Below are 13851 nucleotides of genomic sequence, written 5' to 3'. Positions count from 1 at the left end.
ATGACTTTAGAACCTTAGTTCTATTACCATTATGCATTATACATGTTAAAATGGATGTCTGATTTGTTGTAGCCTTGTAGGAATGGGCCATTATAGTTCATGCCTGATACGTATCTGTCAGATAAATGCATATGCAAATTCAAGTTTTAAGTTTTAACTAATCATATATATCTTTCCAGATATAGCCAGAGCATAAATATACTGTTTGCAAATCTTTAAATTTTAACAAGTGAGATTCAAAATTTTTTAATTCAATGAACTAACTGTTTTTCATTCTTTCTAATTGCTTTATTTATGCTTCAGGGATTTGCAGAAGGCAACACATAATTTTACCACAGTCATAGGACAAGGTGCATTTGGTCCAGTTTATAAAGCTCAGATGCTTACTGGTGAGACAGTTGCAGTTAAAGTTCTTGCAACTAATTCTAAGCAAGGGGAGAAAGAATTTCACACAGAGGTCGGTTACCAATGTCACTTACCATATAGTTTTATCACATAAATTTCAGGGATCAACTGTGTTAGATTTGGTAACTTCAGAAAATTTATGAGGCCAGACTGCTAAAGAAAATGTAGGAGTAATGTGAATTAGTATTGGTGTATAAATATCATTTATAAAAATTAGAATATTAAAAACATGGCTATTGCCTAACTAGGCATGCGTTTACTTTCAGCTGAAGTTAATGAAACTTGGAACAATTGGTGATGTATCAGTTTAACAGTCATTATCACATACATTCATTTTCTCTGCTTTTTTTCTTTTTACTCAAGAATAATTTTCAATTGCAATTTTTTCTGTTCTACTTTTTCTCAGGTTATGTTGTTGGGAAGGTTACACCATAGAAATCTGGTGAATTTGGTTGGATACTGTGCAGAAAAGGGGCAACATATGCTTGTATATGTATACATGAGTAGGGGTAGCTTGGCATCCCATTTGTATAGTAAGTCATCTATCTATCCTTTTGCATGACATGCTTAGACTGTTCTACTTTACAAACTTTTGTTCCTGAATGAGCACATGGAAATATCAAATATGTATCTGTAAAGAAATTTCTTATGTCCCGGCCTAAAGATTAATTCCTCGTTACAGATACTCATTTAAGGGGTGGACAATAACCTCTCCTGACAGATGTTCTTCTATACAAATGGTCCTTAGATTAAACTTCTGATCACATGTTATCGTCTTCACATTATTTTCCTCTACATTCTGTTGTGAAATAGTAGTATGTTATTGTCTGTCTTTCAATTAATGCATTTTTTTTTAGAGTAAATGGTTATTTTAGTCTTTAAATTTAGAAGGGACTGTCATATTAATCTTTAAAACTAAGAAATTGATATATATATATATATATATATATATATATATGTGTGTGTGTGTATGCATATCCAGAGACCAAAATAACAATAGTTTGTAAAATTTGGAGACTTATTTGTCATTTTCTTAATTTTAGGGACTAGTATGACACCAATCACCACTTTTAAGAATCAAGATGACTATTTACTTTTCTTTTTCTTTTTTTTTTTCTTTTTTTCTTCATTCCTTTCGAATGCATTTGCGGAATTGGATGTGCAATAATATATTGAATAATGTGTTTTTCTTGTCTCCACATTCAGGTGAAGTGAATGAAGCACTGTGCTGGGATTTGAGGGTTCACATAGCTCTAGATGTAGCAAGAGGCTTGGAGTATCTTCATGATGGGGTATGCTTCCATGTGATCTGCACCAATCTAATTATAACTTGTAAATTCTTATAATTGCATGCACTGTCACTTCAGGCCGTTCCTCCTGTAATCCATCGAGACATCAAATCTTCCAATATTCTGTTGGACCAATCCATGCGAGCCAGAGTATGTCCTTGTTACTAATCCATTATCTTAATAACACAAAATAGCTTACAATAAATAATTAAATATAAGTATCTTGCTAATCAGTGCCTTTAGGGTATTCATTAAGAAATTAATAAGTAGAAAATCTTTATTAATAATGTGCAGGTACACTTTTAAATAAAAACTTTATATTTTAAATTTTTTAACCAATACACTAAGGACAATTGTTAGCATTTCCAATGGCTAATTATACATTGATGTTGTCATAGTCATCTATTGTTGTTAGGACTATTAAGATGCTTCTTAATTTGTGGTTGTTGATGTTGAATGAAACAGGTTGCTGATTTTGGACTTTCAAGAGAAGAGAAGGTGGATAAACATGCAGCTATTCGGGGTACCTTTGGCTATCTTGATCCCGAGTATATATCTTCAGGAACATTCACTAAGAAAAGTGATGTATACAGTTTTGGGGTGTTGCTCTTTGAAATTATAGCTGGCAGAAACCCTCAGCAGGGTCTTATGGAATATGTAGAGCTTGTAAGATCTCTTTCTCTCCCTACAAACCATATTGAGGATAATGAAACTGGTTGTGTGGTTGTTACATTTTTTTTTGGTATATATTTGGGAGATATGTAGTGAATAGTGCATAACATACAAAATCAGATAATGAAAGTGGTTGTTACATTTAGGGTGACATTGAGTGCCTTAATCGGTTAAAGAGCATTTAATACAACTGATTAAGAGCTTATTTTTGGAAGTATTTATGAGAATTTTTCTATGAGAAAAAGTTTTTTATTTTTATTTTTTTTTAGAAAAATTCTCAAATTTTTTTTGAAACTTGTATTTATTTTTATTTTTAAGAACTTTTTTGTTTTTTAGAAAAAATCCTAAATCCTAAACTTGTATATAAACAAACTCTATGTATTTAAGGGTAGGAGTACTTTTAGGAGAAAAAATAGAAAATTGAAATGAAATAAGAATTTTCATAAGTTAAAATTGTCTTATTTATAAGTTAAAACAAATTTTTTGAGAAATTATAAGAGAATGTTTTTATAAATTAGTTAACGAATAAGTTTATTTCATTTTTTCTTTATATTTTTTCTTCTAAAGCATTTCTAAAGAAATTTATCCAAACATTTCCTAAATCAATAATAAATAAATTATATTTTTATTATAATAAATATTTTTGACTTTTGTTAGACACAAATTTAGATATAATTCTTTAAATTTTTTTATATTATTCGTAATAATCAAAATTAAAGTTTCATTTCATTAATATACGTAAAAAAAAAAAGTTTAAATATTAAATAGCAATATAAATTATCATTGTGAAATTCTAATTTTATTAATAAAAGCCCTTGTACCTACCAATCTATATTTATCTACTTGATAATGAAACTGTCATACCTTCATTGAATGAATGATCATTGTCATTCTCAAGAAATAAAACATGTCACTGTCATACCTTGGTTCCATGCATGCACATTTCATTTCCTAGGCTAATGAATGCTTTTGATGGATGATAAGGCATCAATGAACATCGAGGGAAAAGTTGGGTGGGAAGAAATTGTGGATTCTCACCTTCAAGGAAACTTTGATGTCAAAGAACTGAATGAAGTGGCATCACTTGCCTACAAATGCATCAACCGGGCCCCAAGGAAACGTCCTTCCATGAGGGACATAGTGCAAGTGCTAACAAGAATCCTCAAATCAAGGCACCATGGGAATCATCACAGAAATTCCTTGTCAGCCACAGATGAAGTTTTCATTGATCATGATCAGCTAGAGACCAAGATTTCTGTTTCTGACCACAAGAGAGAAGAATCTATGGTTAGTGAACCAGAAGTGTATGATGTGTAGAATATGGTTTTACCTTAACCTCATTTTTTGTTACATTTCATTTTTTTGATTTTGGATTTGAATGTAGATGATTGTAGATCTGGTTTGTATAATGTTGTGTAAAATGTGCCACCTTTTTTTTTTTTTTTTTTTTTTGTTTATCTTGCCTAGTTATATTGTCTTGCAGAAGTGATGCTCCAAAAATTGTATATTATTACTTTAATTTCACTGGTGGAAGTGAAGAAAAAGGTAACAATTTGTGTATTATATTCCTTCTAATGCTACATGCCTATATACTTATTGTAGCATAAATAAATAGTAATAGAGACAATTTAAAAGAATAAAGTTTATGAGAATTAAAATTAAATTTTATCATATTTATACAACAAAATATGTTTTATCCAAACAATTATTTACAAAATCAAATGAATTCACTTCTTTAAATCTATAATTACAATTTACAACCATAGTAAAGAGAATTTTATATATCGTTTTAAATTATTTTAACTAAATGTGTGTTTGTCACATAGATAATTAATGTGTTGCAATCAAATTTAAGTATTAATATTATCGTTTGATGATTTAACTAATTGTATGGTTGATTTTCGAGTCTTAAAGCCTTAAATACGAGTTCTGAATTTAATAAAATTACAACGTTAAAAGGAATAGTCTTAATACAGATTCTAAGATAGATTAATTTTTGACAAAATCAAAAGATATCCTTATCAATACTATAATAAAATAAATAACTAACTAACTTACATATTAAATAAATAAGTGAATACGACACCACATATTATTCCAAAATTTTAAAACATAATGTTTACCAGTATGTTTTTTTTTCACTTATAACGTCACAAATGTCATGTTTCATTATATTGTTGGTTGGTTGACTTTGTACAGTTGACTCTCCTCAAGACTTGAGAATTTGTTCGAATCTCCGATACAGAGAAAAAGTATGCATATACATTGGACATTAATTATGTAAACCACGTTTAAAGATATAATTTTTGTTATACAAATATAACGTTAATTATGTGCACCACGTTTAAAGATATAATATTTATTTCTTTTTGTGTAGAAATTTTATTCTGGGGTTGTTTCTTTAGTCTACATGAATGAAAAGCAAGAAATGCAAATCAAAATGAATTGATGAATGATAAGAAATGTAGCCTTTTTCTTTCATTTTTTTCCTTTCACTTTAGTCTTTACCCTCAAAATGAGGTCATATAACAGAAGTATTCAATCTTATTCTTCAAGAATGAAACTTAGTACCTCTGTATTATCATTGAGTAAAAGTGAAATTTTTTCATGTATAAAAATTATGATTTTTGAAAATCATAAATCTTGATAATTATGATTTTTTAAAATAATTAAATTTGTTTGGTTGGTTATAAATATTTTTAAAAATATTTGTGAATATTACTTAAAAAAAACAAAAATCTTACTACAACATATTAAGGAAAAAGAATATTTTTAATAAAATATTTTTTTTAACTCAAGAATGTTAAATTTACATCTATTCATAAAAATATTTAGTAAAAAATCTATATAAAAAATATTTTTGAGAAACTATATTTTCTAGAATTATTAGATAAATCAAATGTGAAAAATTAATATTCTTAACTTAAAATCTCTGAGAAAGTAAAATATTTTAGTTATCAAACATTTATTTAGAAGAAAATCAAAACCTTTCATGTGCATTTAATTAAGTGCTTGTAAAATTAGTCTTAGATTTAGAGCAAATTTCTGAATATGAGATCAAACATAAGTATTTACATAGAAATATCTTTATGGACATGTCAATTTTTGAATAATCCAAACAAACACTTCATTTCACTTTATTTGCATTACCCACTATTCTTTTGTCTTACATTGAGAGCATGCAAACTATTGAAATAGGTGAATCAATCCTCCTTTTTCACTAAAAAGGCACAAATAGGAAATAAGAGAAATGCCTAATAACTTACCATCTATTTCATTCCATTTTCACTTTTTTATTTTTATATATTTTATTAAAATAATTTTGCACCGTTAACAAATAATTTCTCCTTTAAAATCTATGAAGTTTAAAAAATATTTTCAATATGATAAAAAAATAAAATATTTTCTAAAACAGATATTTCGAAATTAGAGAGATTGAGAGATATTTTTTCATTTTTTTCCTTCTATTTTCTCAAGTGCTCAATTTAATTATCTAAATGGCAAACATTTAGAGAATAAAAATATATTATGAGAAAACAAATTTTAAAAAATAGAAAAATATTTTCAAAGCAGTAAACAAATAAGGTCATACTCTCTAATACTCTATTTCTATATATATTTTTTCTTATTGCATCAAATTCATGTTAAGTCTACTAAAAATGTAATTTTCATTCTCAAAATTAATGAAAAACAAATGAAATTCAACCAATAAGAAAATATCATAAAAATAAACAATGTATCATTCAAAACAACATTATTTACACTATTAACTTTCACTAAATGTACACAAATAATAGTTTATTTAGCTACTTACAAATTAATAGAACAATCATGCTAACTGCATTCCCCTCCCAACCTTTTACATAGTGGCTAAGACAAAAGTTTACATCAAACACCCATGAATGGATCAATGGATTTAGACAAATATTTCTTTGTCAGAATAAAGATATGGATGAACCATTAAAACCAAGTTGAAACTTGCAATATATGTTATAAATTTAAAGCAAAGTAACATATGAATTATTAGTCAGCATTATGTCACCCCTAGATTTAGAAATTGATTTTCTCACCCTGTTTCCTGTCCACCAAACATGAACTTGATGTAGACAGGGCTTGACCTAACTATTATTAATGCTCACATCATCATCTAAATTTGACAATTGAGAAGCAGAATCTCAATTTTCTTCCCTTTTCAAATTCGAGTTCTCTTCTACTCTTGTCGTATTTGCCTCATGCAGCAGCACTGTCTTATTCTCATTAAGTTATGTGCAAATTTGGCTTTTGAATTTATTATTATATATTATTATTAGAAAAACACTCCATACTTTTATTAAAATAAATAAATAAGTAGTTAACTTTTAGTATATATAATTTTTTATTTTATCTTTGAGAGATATATTAGTAAAAAAAATGTAATAGTAAAAGATTATAAATTTTTTAAGAAAAAATGGACATTAAGAATATATTTTTTTTAATATATATATATATTATTTGAATAAAGATGACAAATAGATAGATTGGATAATTTTTTAGACAAATTATAATAGATAGAATAAGAATAATCTATTAATCCATATAAATCCATTAAAAATTTAAATAAAAATTCAATCATCCAACTAGTAAAAAATTCATCAAATTCATTCATAAAAATACTATTTTAAAAATTAAATAATTTTTTTTTTTTGAAATATTTTTTATTTCTCTCTTTATTTTATAAATCATTATATTATTATATAATTTTTTAAAATTTAAAAAAAATTACGTTAAAATAGTCTTTTAAAATCTTAATTTAATAAATATTTTATCATAATTCAATGAATTTTTTAAAAGATAGTAGATTAAATTAATAGAATAAATTCTATTCATTATTATTATTTTTTTATTGTAATAGATGAATCACATAAAATTTGAATGAATGACAAAAATTAATTTAGCTTCCTTTCCAAGCAAACCGGTAATTTGTTGATTAAGACTATTCAAATTCGTGAGTTTTGGAACCTCAATCATAAATCTCATTTGGTAGATAATTATGATACAAAATTTAGCACGTGTGTCACAGACATGAAATTTTTAGGCGTTTCAATAGCAAAAATCTCTTGGTTTGTATCATTACGTACCACTTCGCTTATCATAACCTTAAAAAGCAATGCAAACATAATTATGATTGAAATTAACAATAACCCTTATATCGAAGTACCTAGGAATTTTTTTGTCACGAATTACATTCCTGTGAATTCCAACATTTGATAACCTTATGCATGCAAACAAAAATAACAGCCAAACTCTCCAATCTGATTCTGATTGTACATAAAATTATGGTACAAGATTTGAGATTCCACCGACGATATTTAACTTATTCCTAAGTCCTTACATAAAGGATAAAAATATCTCTAGTTAAGAATCATACCCTGTAAAATATCCGAGACACGTGCACTAAGTTCCAACATTTGGCAAAGTGGAATGGTGGAAAAGCAACACCTGTGTAATTTTTCCACTGTCGTTATACCAGACTACCACAGAGAGTTATAAGAATAAAAAATAAAATAAAATAAAAAAGAAGAGAAGAGAGAGAGAGAGAAAGAAGACTAGTAAGATGAAGAAAATGAGAGGAATTAACTACTAACATAGTATTACTTAAAAGTGAAAATTAAAATAAAATAAAATTGCTATTATATATAATAAGTTTATTAATTTTTATAATAATTACTTAACTTTTATTAATTCAAAGTGTAAATTTTTTTCTATTTTGTTGTGCATGACTATAAAACTCTTTGCTAGGCAAGGCTCTTCAGATAAAGGGCTGTATCAGGTTGGTTTAGTTTGCAGGATTTTGGTTGTAAAGAGCAAAGAAGGGAATGGAAGAAGTGCTGAAAAAAGTGAAAAGCAATGGACAAGTTGTTCCTGGTGCCAAATATTGTGTTACAGGTTCCACAGGGTATATTGGTTCATGGCTGGTGGAGGCTCTTCTTGAAAGGGGATGCAAGGTTCATGCCACTGTCAGAGATCCTGGTTAGTATTCTCTAATACCCTTTTCCTTTTCCACTATTTTTTTTCTTCACTTTTGTTTTCCTATTAAACTAGTATCAAAGCAATTGTTGATTGAAACAGAAGTTATGTGCATGATAACAGTTCTTCCATAATCATGATTTTGACATTATGAAAACTGAGACAGCAGAAACAACTTGATTGTTCATGACAGAGAACCATGATCTGATGCATAGTAGATTTCAACAGAAGTCACATTTTTAAACCCAAATTTTATTTTTCATCAATTTTTCGCATTGTTATTAATTGATTATTTGTAAGAATTATCTAGTGGCTGGTTTAGGAAACTAATTGGGTGTTAATCAGAACATGGCAAATGGAAAACTAAAGTGACCAACTTCTATATATTCTTTTTGTAGTTGGTGTTGCTAATTTAAAGTGTAAATTAATTTTTCCTTTTGATGTGATGATCTATTTTATATAACTATTTTGTGCTCCGAAGGCTTTTATTATATAATCAAAGTTCAACCTCCATAAATTAGACAATGAATTGTGAAACCTGTTGAGTCACATAAGATGTGATAAATTCACCATCCTTACCCCATTTCAGTGTTTGTATTTGGATATTCATTTGGTCTATCTTTAGGTGTTTCTATATGCATTGAGTTCATATGACATACAATTATTTTACATTACAAGTTTGTCTACACCAACAATCTACTTAACTTTGTGTTTGATTTCTTGTTGACACTCACACTCTATCTCTTGAGTAGTATAAGGATGTTAAAATTAATGACAAAGAAAAAGTGTAAGTTTTCAATATATAAGAATTAATCATCGAGGATTTTAGAATTTAAAAGGTGATGTAAACAGAAAATGATGGAAAGGAAAGTGACTTTCTAGTATATTCAAAAGGCTAAAAGTTCCAGAATAAGCTATTTTAACTTGCTTATGTGATGGCATATTTTCCAGAAGACCCACAAGAGATATACACCAATCTCATCATGTGTCTCTCACCGGTTATTCTGGAAAACTATAATTTCAACTTTTTCATGCCACTAATTTCAACTCTTCTTTTGATGGATAATCATAAATTCAATTAACTAAATTCAGCAACACCCTGTTGAGCTTTGCCGACAAGATGAGAATAAAGTTGACAGAAAAATAAAAAAGCAATTTATGCTGCAGCATTTTTAATTTTTTAAATTATTATTTTAGTTTCTAAATAATCCTAAAGTATTTTATTGAAGTTTTATTGTTTATAAAAAGTATATAGGTATTATAAAATTTGGTAATTTTAAAAACAAATAAACAATAAATTTGCATAAATTTTATGCCTTAATATTTTATTTATTGTTATATATGTTTAATAAGCTTTTTTAATTTAAATTAAAAAATATTTTTTTCTTTTTTTGGTAACCATAATATATTGGTATAAAGTATCCACTATTAAAAATGATAATTAATCTTTGTTAGAAATCATGAGCATACATAAAATGAGTATTTATGAGTATTTCTTTGCTGAAGTGCGTGTTTGGTTTTCATTTTGTAAAGCAATTTTTTCTTCTCTCTCCACGTCCAATAGTAATTTTACGTGGAAGCTGTTATTTGTTACTTTCAATTAAACATGAAAAATCACGTTTCGATGCAAACACTCACATAGTCTTCTAAGGTAAGGATTTGGATCAATTCTTTCCTTTGTCTGAAAAATTCTTCTCCCAATCATTCCTTGGAGAATATACAAGTATTTCACTTTATTGGGCTCTTTTTTTTGGTTCCATACACTATTTGTCTCCTATAAGCCCATATTGAAGCCCATTTTGGTCCCTTTGCTGGACTACTTTGAGCCCCTGTTGGTTCTTGTTGGACTCTACTCTAGAAGTCCATTAATAACAATTTCTCTGTGACCACTGTTTTATTCTGTTGTTAAACGAGTTGAAAATGTTCACAAATGCTCATGACCTTGTGACGTTTTTCGTTCTCCATTGTTTCAATTGAATTTGAGTTACATATCTGCTCCAAGTTGCCAAAATATACCAATCTTAATGAGTCACTAAACCATGAAATTTAGTAATACTAAAATTAGTTCATTGTTCATTCATAAAATTTGATTTGGCTTCTACTTAAGATATAAGTCACATACCTAGTAATAGTCGTGTAAATTTAGATAAAACAGGGCATAATGCATGAGAGAAAGCACATCCCAAGCAATGGAAAAAATTTATATTATATTAATTATTGAAATGGTTTACCCCATCGTTGAATATATTATTTTTACTGCTAGTATTGATATTCCATTTTAATCAAAGATCTGAAAAATTAGTTATCTTTCTTTTAAATACAAAACAAATTCTATTTGTAGAAAAAACCAAAAAAAAGTAAAAGTGACAATTAAAATAACATGCATTCTAAGCTAATGAAACTCAATGAATTTCTTCCTTATTTGAGCAGTGAATTATTGTAAATGCTTGATTTTGTATAATAGTACAAATATTTCTATAAACTAATTATGATAAATGTTTCACTTTCTTTTGGGAAAATGCAAAAGCAAAATCATTGCACCTTCTGTCTTTGTGGAAGGGTGGTGACCAATTGAGATTTTTCCAAGCGGATTTGCATAAAGAAGGAAGCTTCGATGAGGCTGTAAAAGGATGTGTTGGTGTGTTTCATGTTGCTGCTTCAATGGAATTCAATGTCACTGAGAATCAAAACAATGGTAATGCCATGAATATTATTTAAGATATATTCTACCACAAATATTGTTATGTTGTTTTTCGATCAAAATTGAAGATTTATTTTAACAATATGTATTGATATTTAATAAAATCTTTTATTACCTACATTACGAAATTAAAACTTTTAATTTTGATTAAAAAACAACACTAATAGAAAGTTTTATCTTATAATTTAATGCTTTTCATGAACCTGACAAACACAACAAGGACTTTTCACTTTTGAACATTATAAAATAAACTGATAATTGAGAAATATTCCTTGTATTGTGCTGGCAGAGGCTTTTGTTAAAGCAAATATAATTGACCCTGCAATCAAAGGAACCATAAACCTTCTCAAGTCATGTTTGAAATCCAATTCTGTGAAAAGGGTTATTTTCACATCTTCCATAAGTACCATTACTGCCAAAGACAACAATGGAAATTGGAAACCTATTGTTGATGAATCTTGCCAAATTCAAACTGATAGTGTATGGAACACACAAGCAAGTGGATGGGTAATAAACTAATAACTTATAAGTAACTTTTTCCCTAGTTGTTCATCTTACCAAATTGGTTCCTCTCCTTAAGGACTTTTTTCTTTGGTGGCAGGTTTATGCACTTTCCAAGCTTCTAACTGAAGAAGCAGCATTTCAATTTTCAAAAGAGAATGGCATTGATCTTGTGTCAGTCGTTACAGGCACTGTTGCAGGCCCATTCTTCACTGCTAATGTGCCTACAAGTGTTAAAGTTCTTCTGTCACCATTAACAGGTGATTTTGTCATCAATCTACATGTTATGTTATTAATGATGGGATACAAACCAAGTTCTAGGACAAGAGGAGAAATAAAGGTCCTTAAAGCACACATACACATGTTCCATTGTTTAGAAACTTTTTTGATAATAAACAAAAGTAAAAAACATGAAGGTTTCGGTTCAAAGTAAATAATATTTTATTATTGTGGAGATATGTGTGTGATACTTGATAAACAACAAGATATTATAACCCTAGAGAAAGACTAATATGTTAGTATGACTATATTTAATAAGATATAATAATCCTCCTCTTGATAAAATATATTTCTCTCAAACAACTACAAAAACTCAATAACCCTAGCAATTAATGCATGAGGAGGCATCCCTAGAGAAAGTATGATCTAAAAATATGACTATGTTTTTTATAATCATATTATTGGTACAAAATATTTACCAACTTTACCGATAACTAAATTTTGTTAACCCGATCAACTTTAATAGAGTCTCTCCTCTCAATCAAGTTTTTCATCTGAGACCTTACTTAATGAAATTGAGACACTTTCACTCAAACTAACAACTTGTTGGTTGTTAATAGGTCTATTATGAGCTATATTGCTAAATATTGTATAAGTAATAAAATTAAATGTTTATTTTACCAACTTCCATTTATTTCCTGATTTTGTGAATGAAGTATCTTTGACTCCATGTTCCCTCAATATTTTGTACCTCTGCTTCCATGTGCATCATGAAGTACAGTTACAAATAATGCACCATTATACTTGTGTGCATGAAATTCTACATGAGTTGAAATATTTTATTTATTATCACTTGACCATGTTGATCATAAATGTAGGTGAAACTGAGCACTTCAAGATATTATCTGCTGTAAATGCACGAATGGGGTCAATTTCTTTAGTTCACATCGAAGATATATGCAATGCTCACATATTCCTAATGGAGCATGATAAAGCAGAAGGCCGTTACATATGCAGCAGTCAAAGTTGTACACTGTCAAACTTGGCTACTCTTCTTTCCAAAGTGTATTCTGGTTCAAATATCTATATGAAGATCGAGAAAAATTATGACAAAGTTCCTTCTGAGATTTCATCAAAGAAGCTAGAAGATTTGGGTTTTAGTTACAAGCATGGCCTTGAAGATATAATTCAACAAACAATTAATTGTTGCCTAGACTATAGCTATTTACCTCCTGTATAATCAGTAGCTTTCTAATACAATTACATGATTGTAAACAATTGAGCTTTGTATTTTGCCACACAAATAAATGTAGTCCACTTGCAAACCAACAACTTCCTTGAATTTTTGGTATCTTTTATTTTCTCTTATTGTGGCTTCAACAATTCATAGCCAATTAGCCATCATTAATTATCAACAGAAAAAGACGCCTGATGTCAAAAAATTCAACCACGATATATATGACAATTAGACAAAGGTATGGATTAGTTGAAGAACACCGAGAACTTATAAATGTGTCTAATCTGAATCAACAACTTCAATGGTGGCCTGTCCTTATTTTGAGTCTGTAGAGTGATTAAAGGCTAAAAAATTATCAATAGAAATTGAGGAAAATTCAACCATGATATATATGACAATTAGACAAAGGTTTTGATTAGTTGAAAAACAGCAAGAACTTGTAAATGTGCCTAATCTGAATCAACAACTTCATTGGTGGCATGTGCTTATTTTGAGTCTGTAGAGTAAATGAGTGCTAGACAAGAGGCTAAAAGAGGCAAACCTGCAGAATAGGTGTGACCTCACTTTACTTTCAAAAATAGATATTTTTGGTCTAGTTTGGGGACCAAAGTCATGTACAAGAATAGAAATTAGTTAAGAACTAGCTATAGACATAGTCAAGGGTAAACACAATAAGAAAGTTTAAGTCCAAACTTCAAAGAATCAAAGGCTAGTGATATCAAAATTGCAACGGTTAGCTATGTGGTATTTTGACATGTTAACCTTTCACTGTTTTATTCCATTGTTTTTAACTTTTTATTGCATAGCTATCAGCAACTGGC

At 28.5% G+C, this 13851-nt stretch overlaps 2 protein-coding genes across 9 annotated transcripts in view; both read left to right on the top strand.

Annotated features, from left to right (window-relative positions):
• The window catches only part of LOC109810324 (calcium/calmodulin-regulated receptor-like kinase 1), a 34578-nt gene extending 30649 nt beyond the window's left edge, over positions 1–3929 (top strand). For all 7 annotated transcript variants that reach the window (XM_083061842.1, XM_083061840.1, XM_083061839.1 and 4 more), the window contains 6 exons: positions 304–457; positions 812–938; positions 1612–1697; positions 1773–1844; positions 2160–2360; positions 3351–3929. In XM_083061842.1, the coding sequence (XP_082917968.1) occupies positions 304–457; positions 812–938; positions 1612–1697; positions 1773–1844; positions 2160–2360; positions 3351–3683 (973 nt within the window). In that variant the 3' untranslated portion in view covers positions 3684–3929. The remainder of the gene's footprint in view (positions 1–303; positions 458–811; positions 939–1611; positions 1698–1772; positions 1845–2159; positions 2361–3350) is intronic.
• A 3992-nt stretch (positions 3930–7921) lies between these two features.
• On the top strand, positions 7922–13135 carry LOC109810302 (putative anthocyanidin reductase). Of its 2 annotated transcripts, none has more exons than XM_083062607.1 (5): positions 7922–8375; positions 10932–11067; positions 11363–11580; positions 11675–11834; positions 12672–13135. In XM_083062607.1, exons 1-5 carry the CDS (start codon positions 8253–8255, stop codon positions 13031–13033), a joined length of 999 nt encoding a protein of 332 aa, XP_082918733.1. In that variant the 5' UTR covers positions 7922–8252; the 3' UTR covers positions 13034–13135. The 2 variants fall into 2 exon arrangements, with proteins under 2 accessions (XP_082918733.1, XP_020229313.1); XM_020373724.3 differs by having other exon boundaries at positions 7927–8375; positions 10900–11067.
• Positions 13136–13851: the final 716 nt, after the last annotated feature.

This window comes from Cajanus cajan, chromosome 8 (assembly GCF_000230855.2).
Source record: "Cajanus cajan strain Asha chromosome 8, NIPB_CcT2T_4, whole genome shotgun sequence".
Classification (NCBI taxonomy): domain Eukaryota; kingdom Viridiplantae; phylum Streptophyta; class Magnoliopsida; order Fabales; family Fabaceae; genus Cajanus; species Cajanus cajan.
The sequence above is the reverse complement of the archived record's forward strand: the minus strand, read 5'-3'. Positions and strand labels throughout refer to the sequence as shown.

Bases quoted from the DNA above. Each gene is read 5' to 3' on its own strand.
- LOC109810302 (XM_020373724.3), top strand. From the start codon at position 8,222: ATGGAAGAAGTGCTGAAAAAAGTGAAAAGCAATGGACAAGTTGTTCCT. The intron at 8,376-10,899 runs GTTAGTATTCTC...AAAATGCAAAAG, and splicing joins TGCCACTGTCAGAGATCCTG to CAAAATCATTGCACCTTCTG. The intron at 11,835-12,671 runs GTGATTTTGTCA...TCATAAATGTAG, and splicing joins TCTTCTGTCACCATTAACAG to GTGAAACTGAGCACTTCAAG.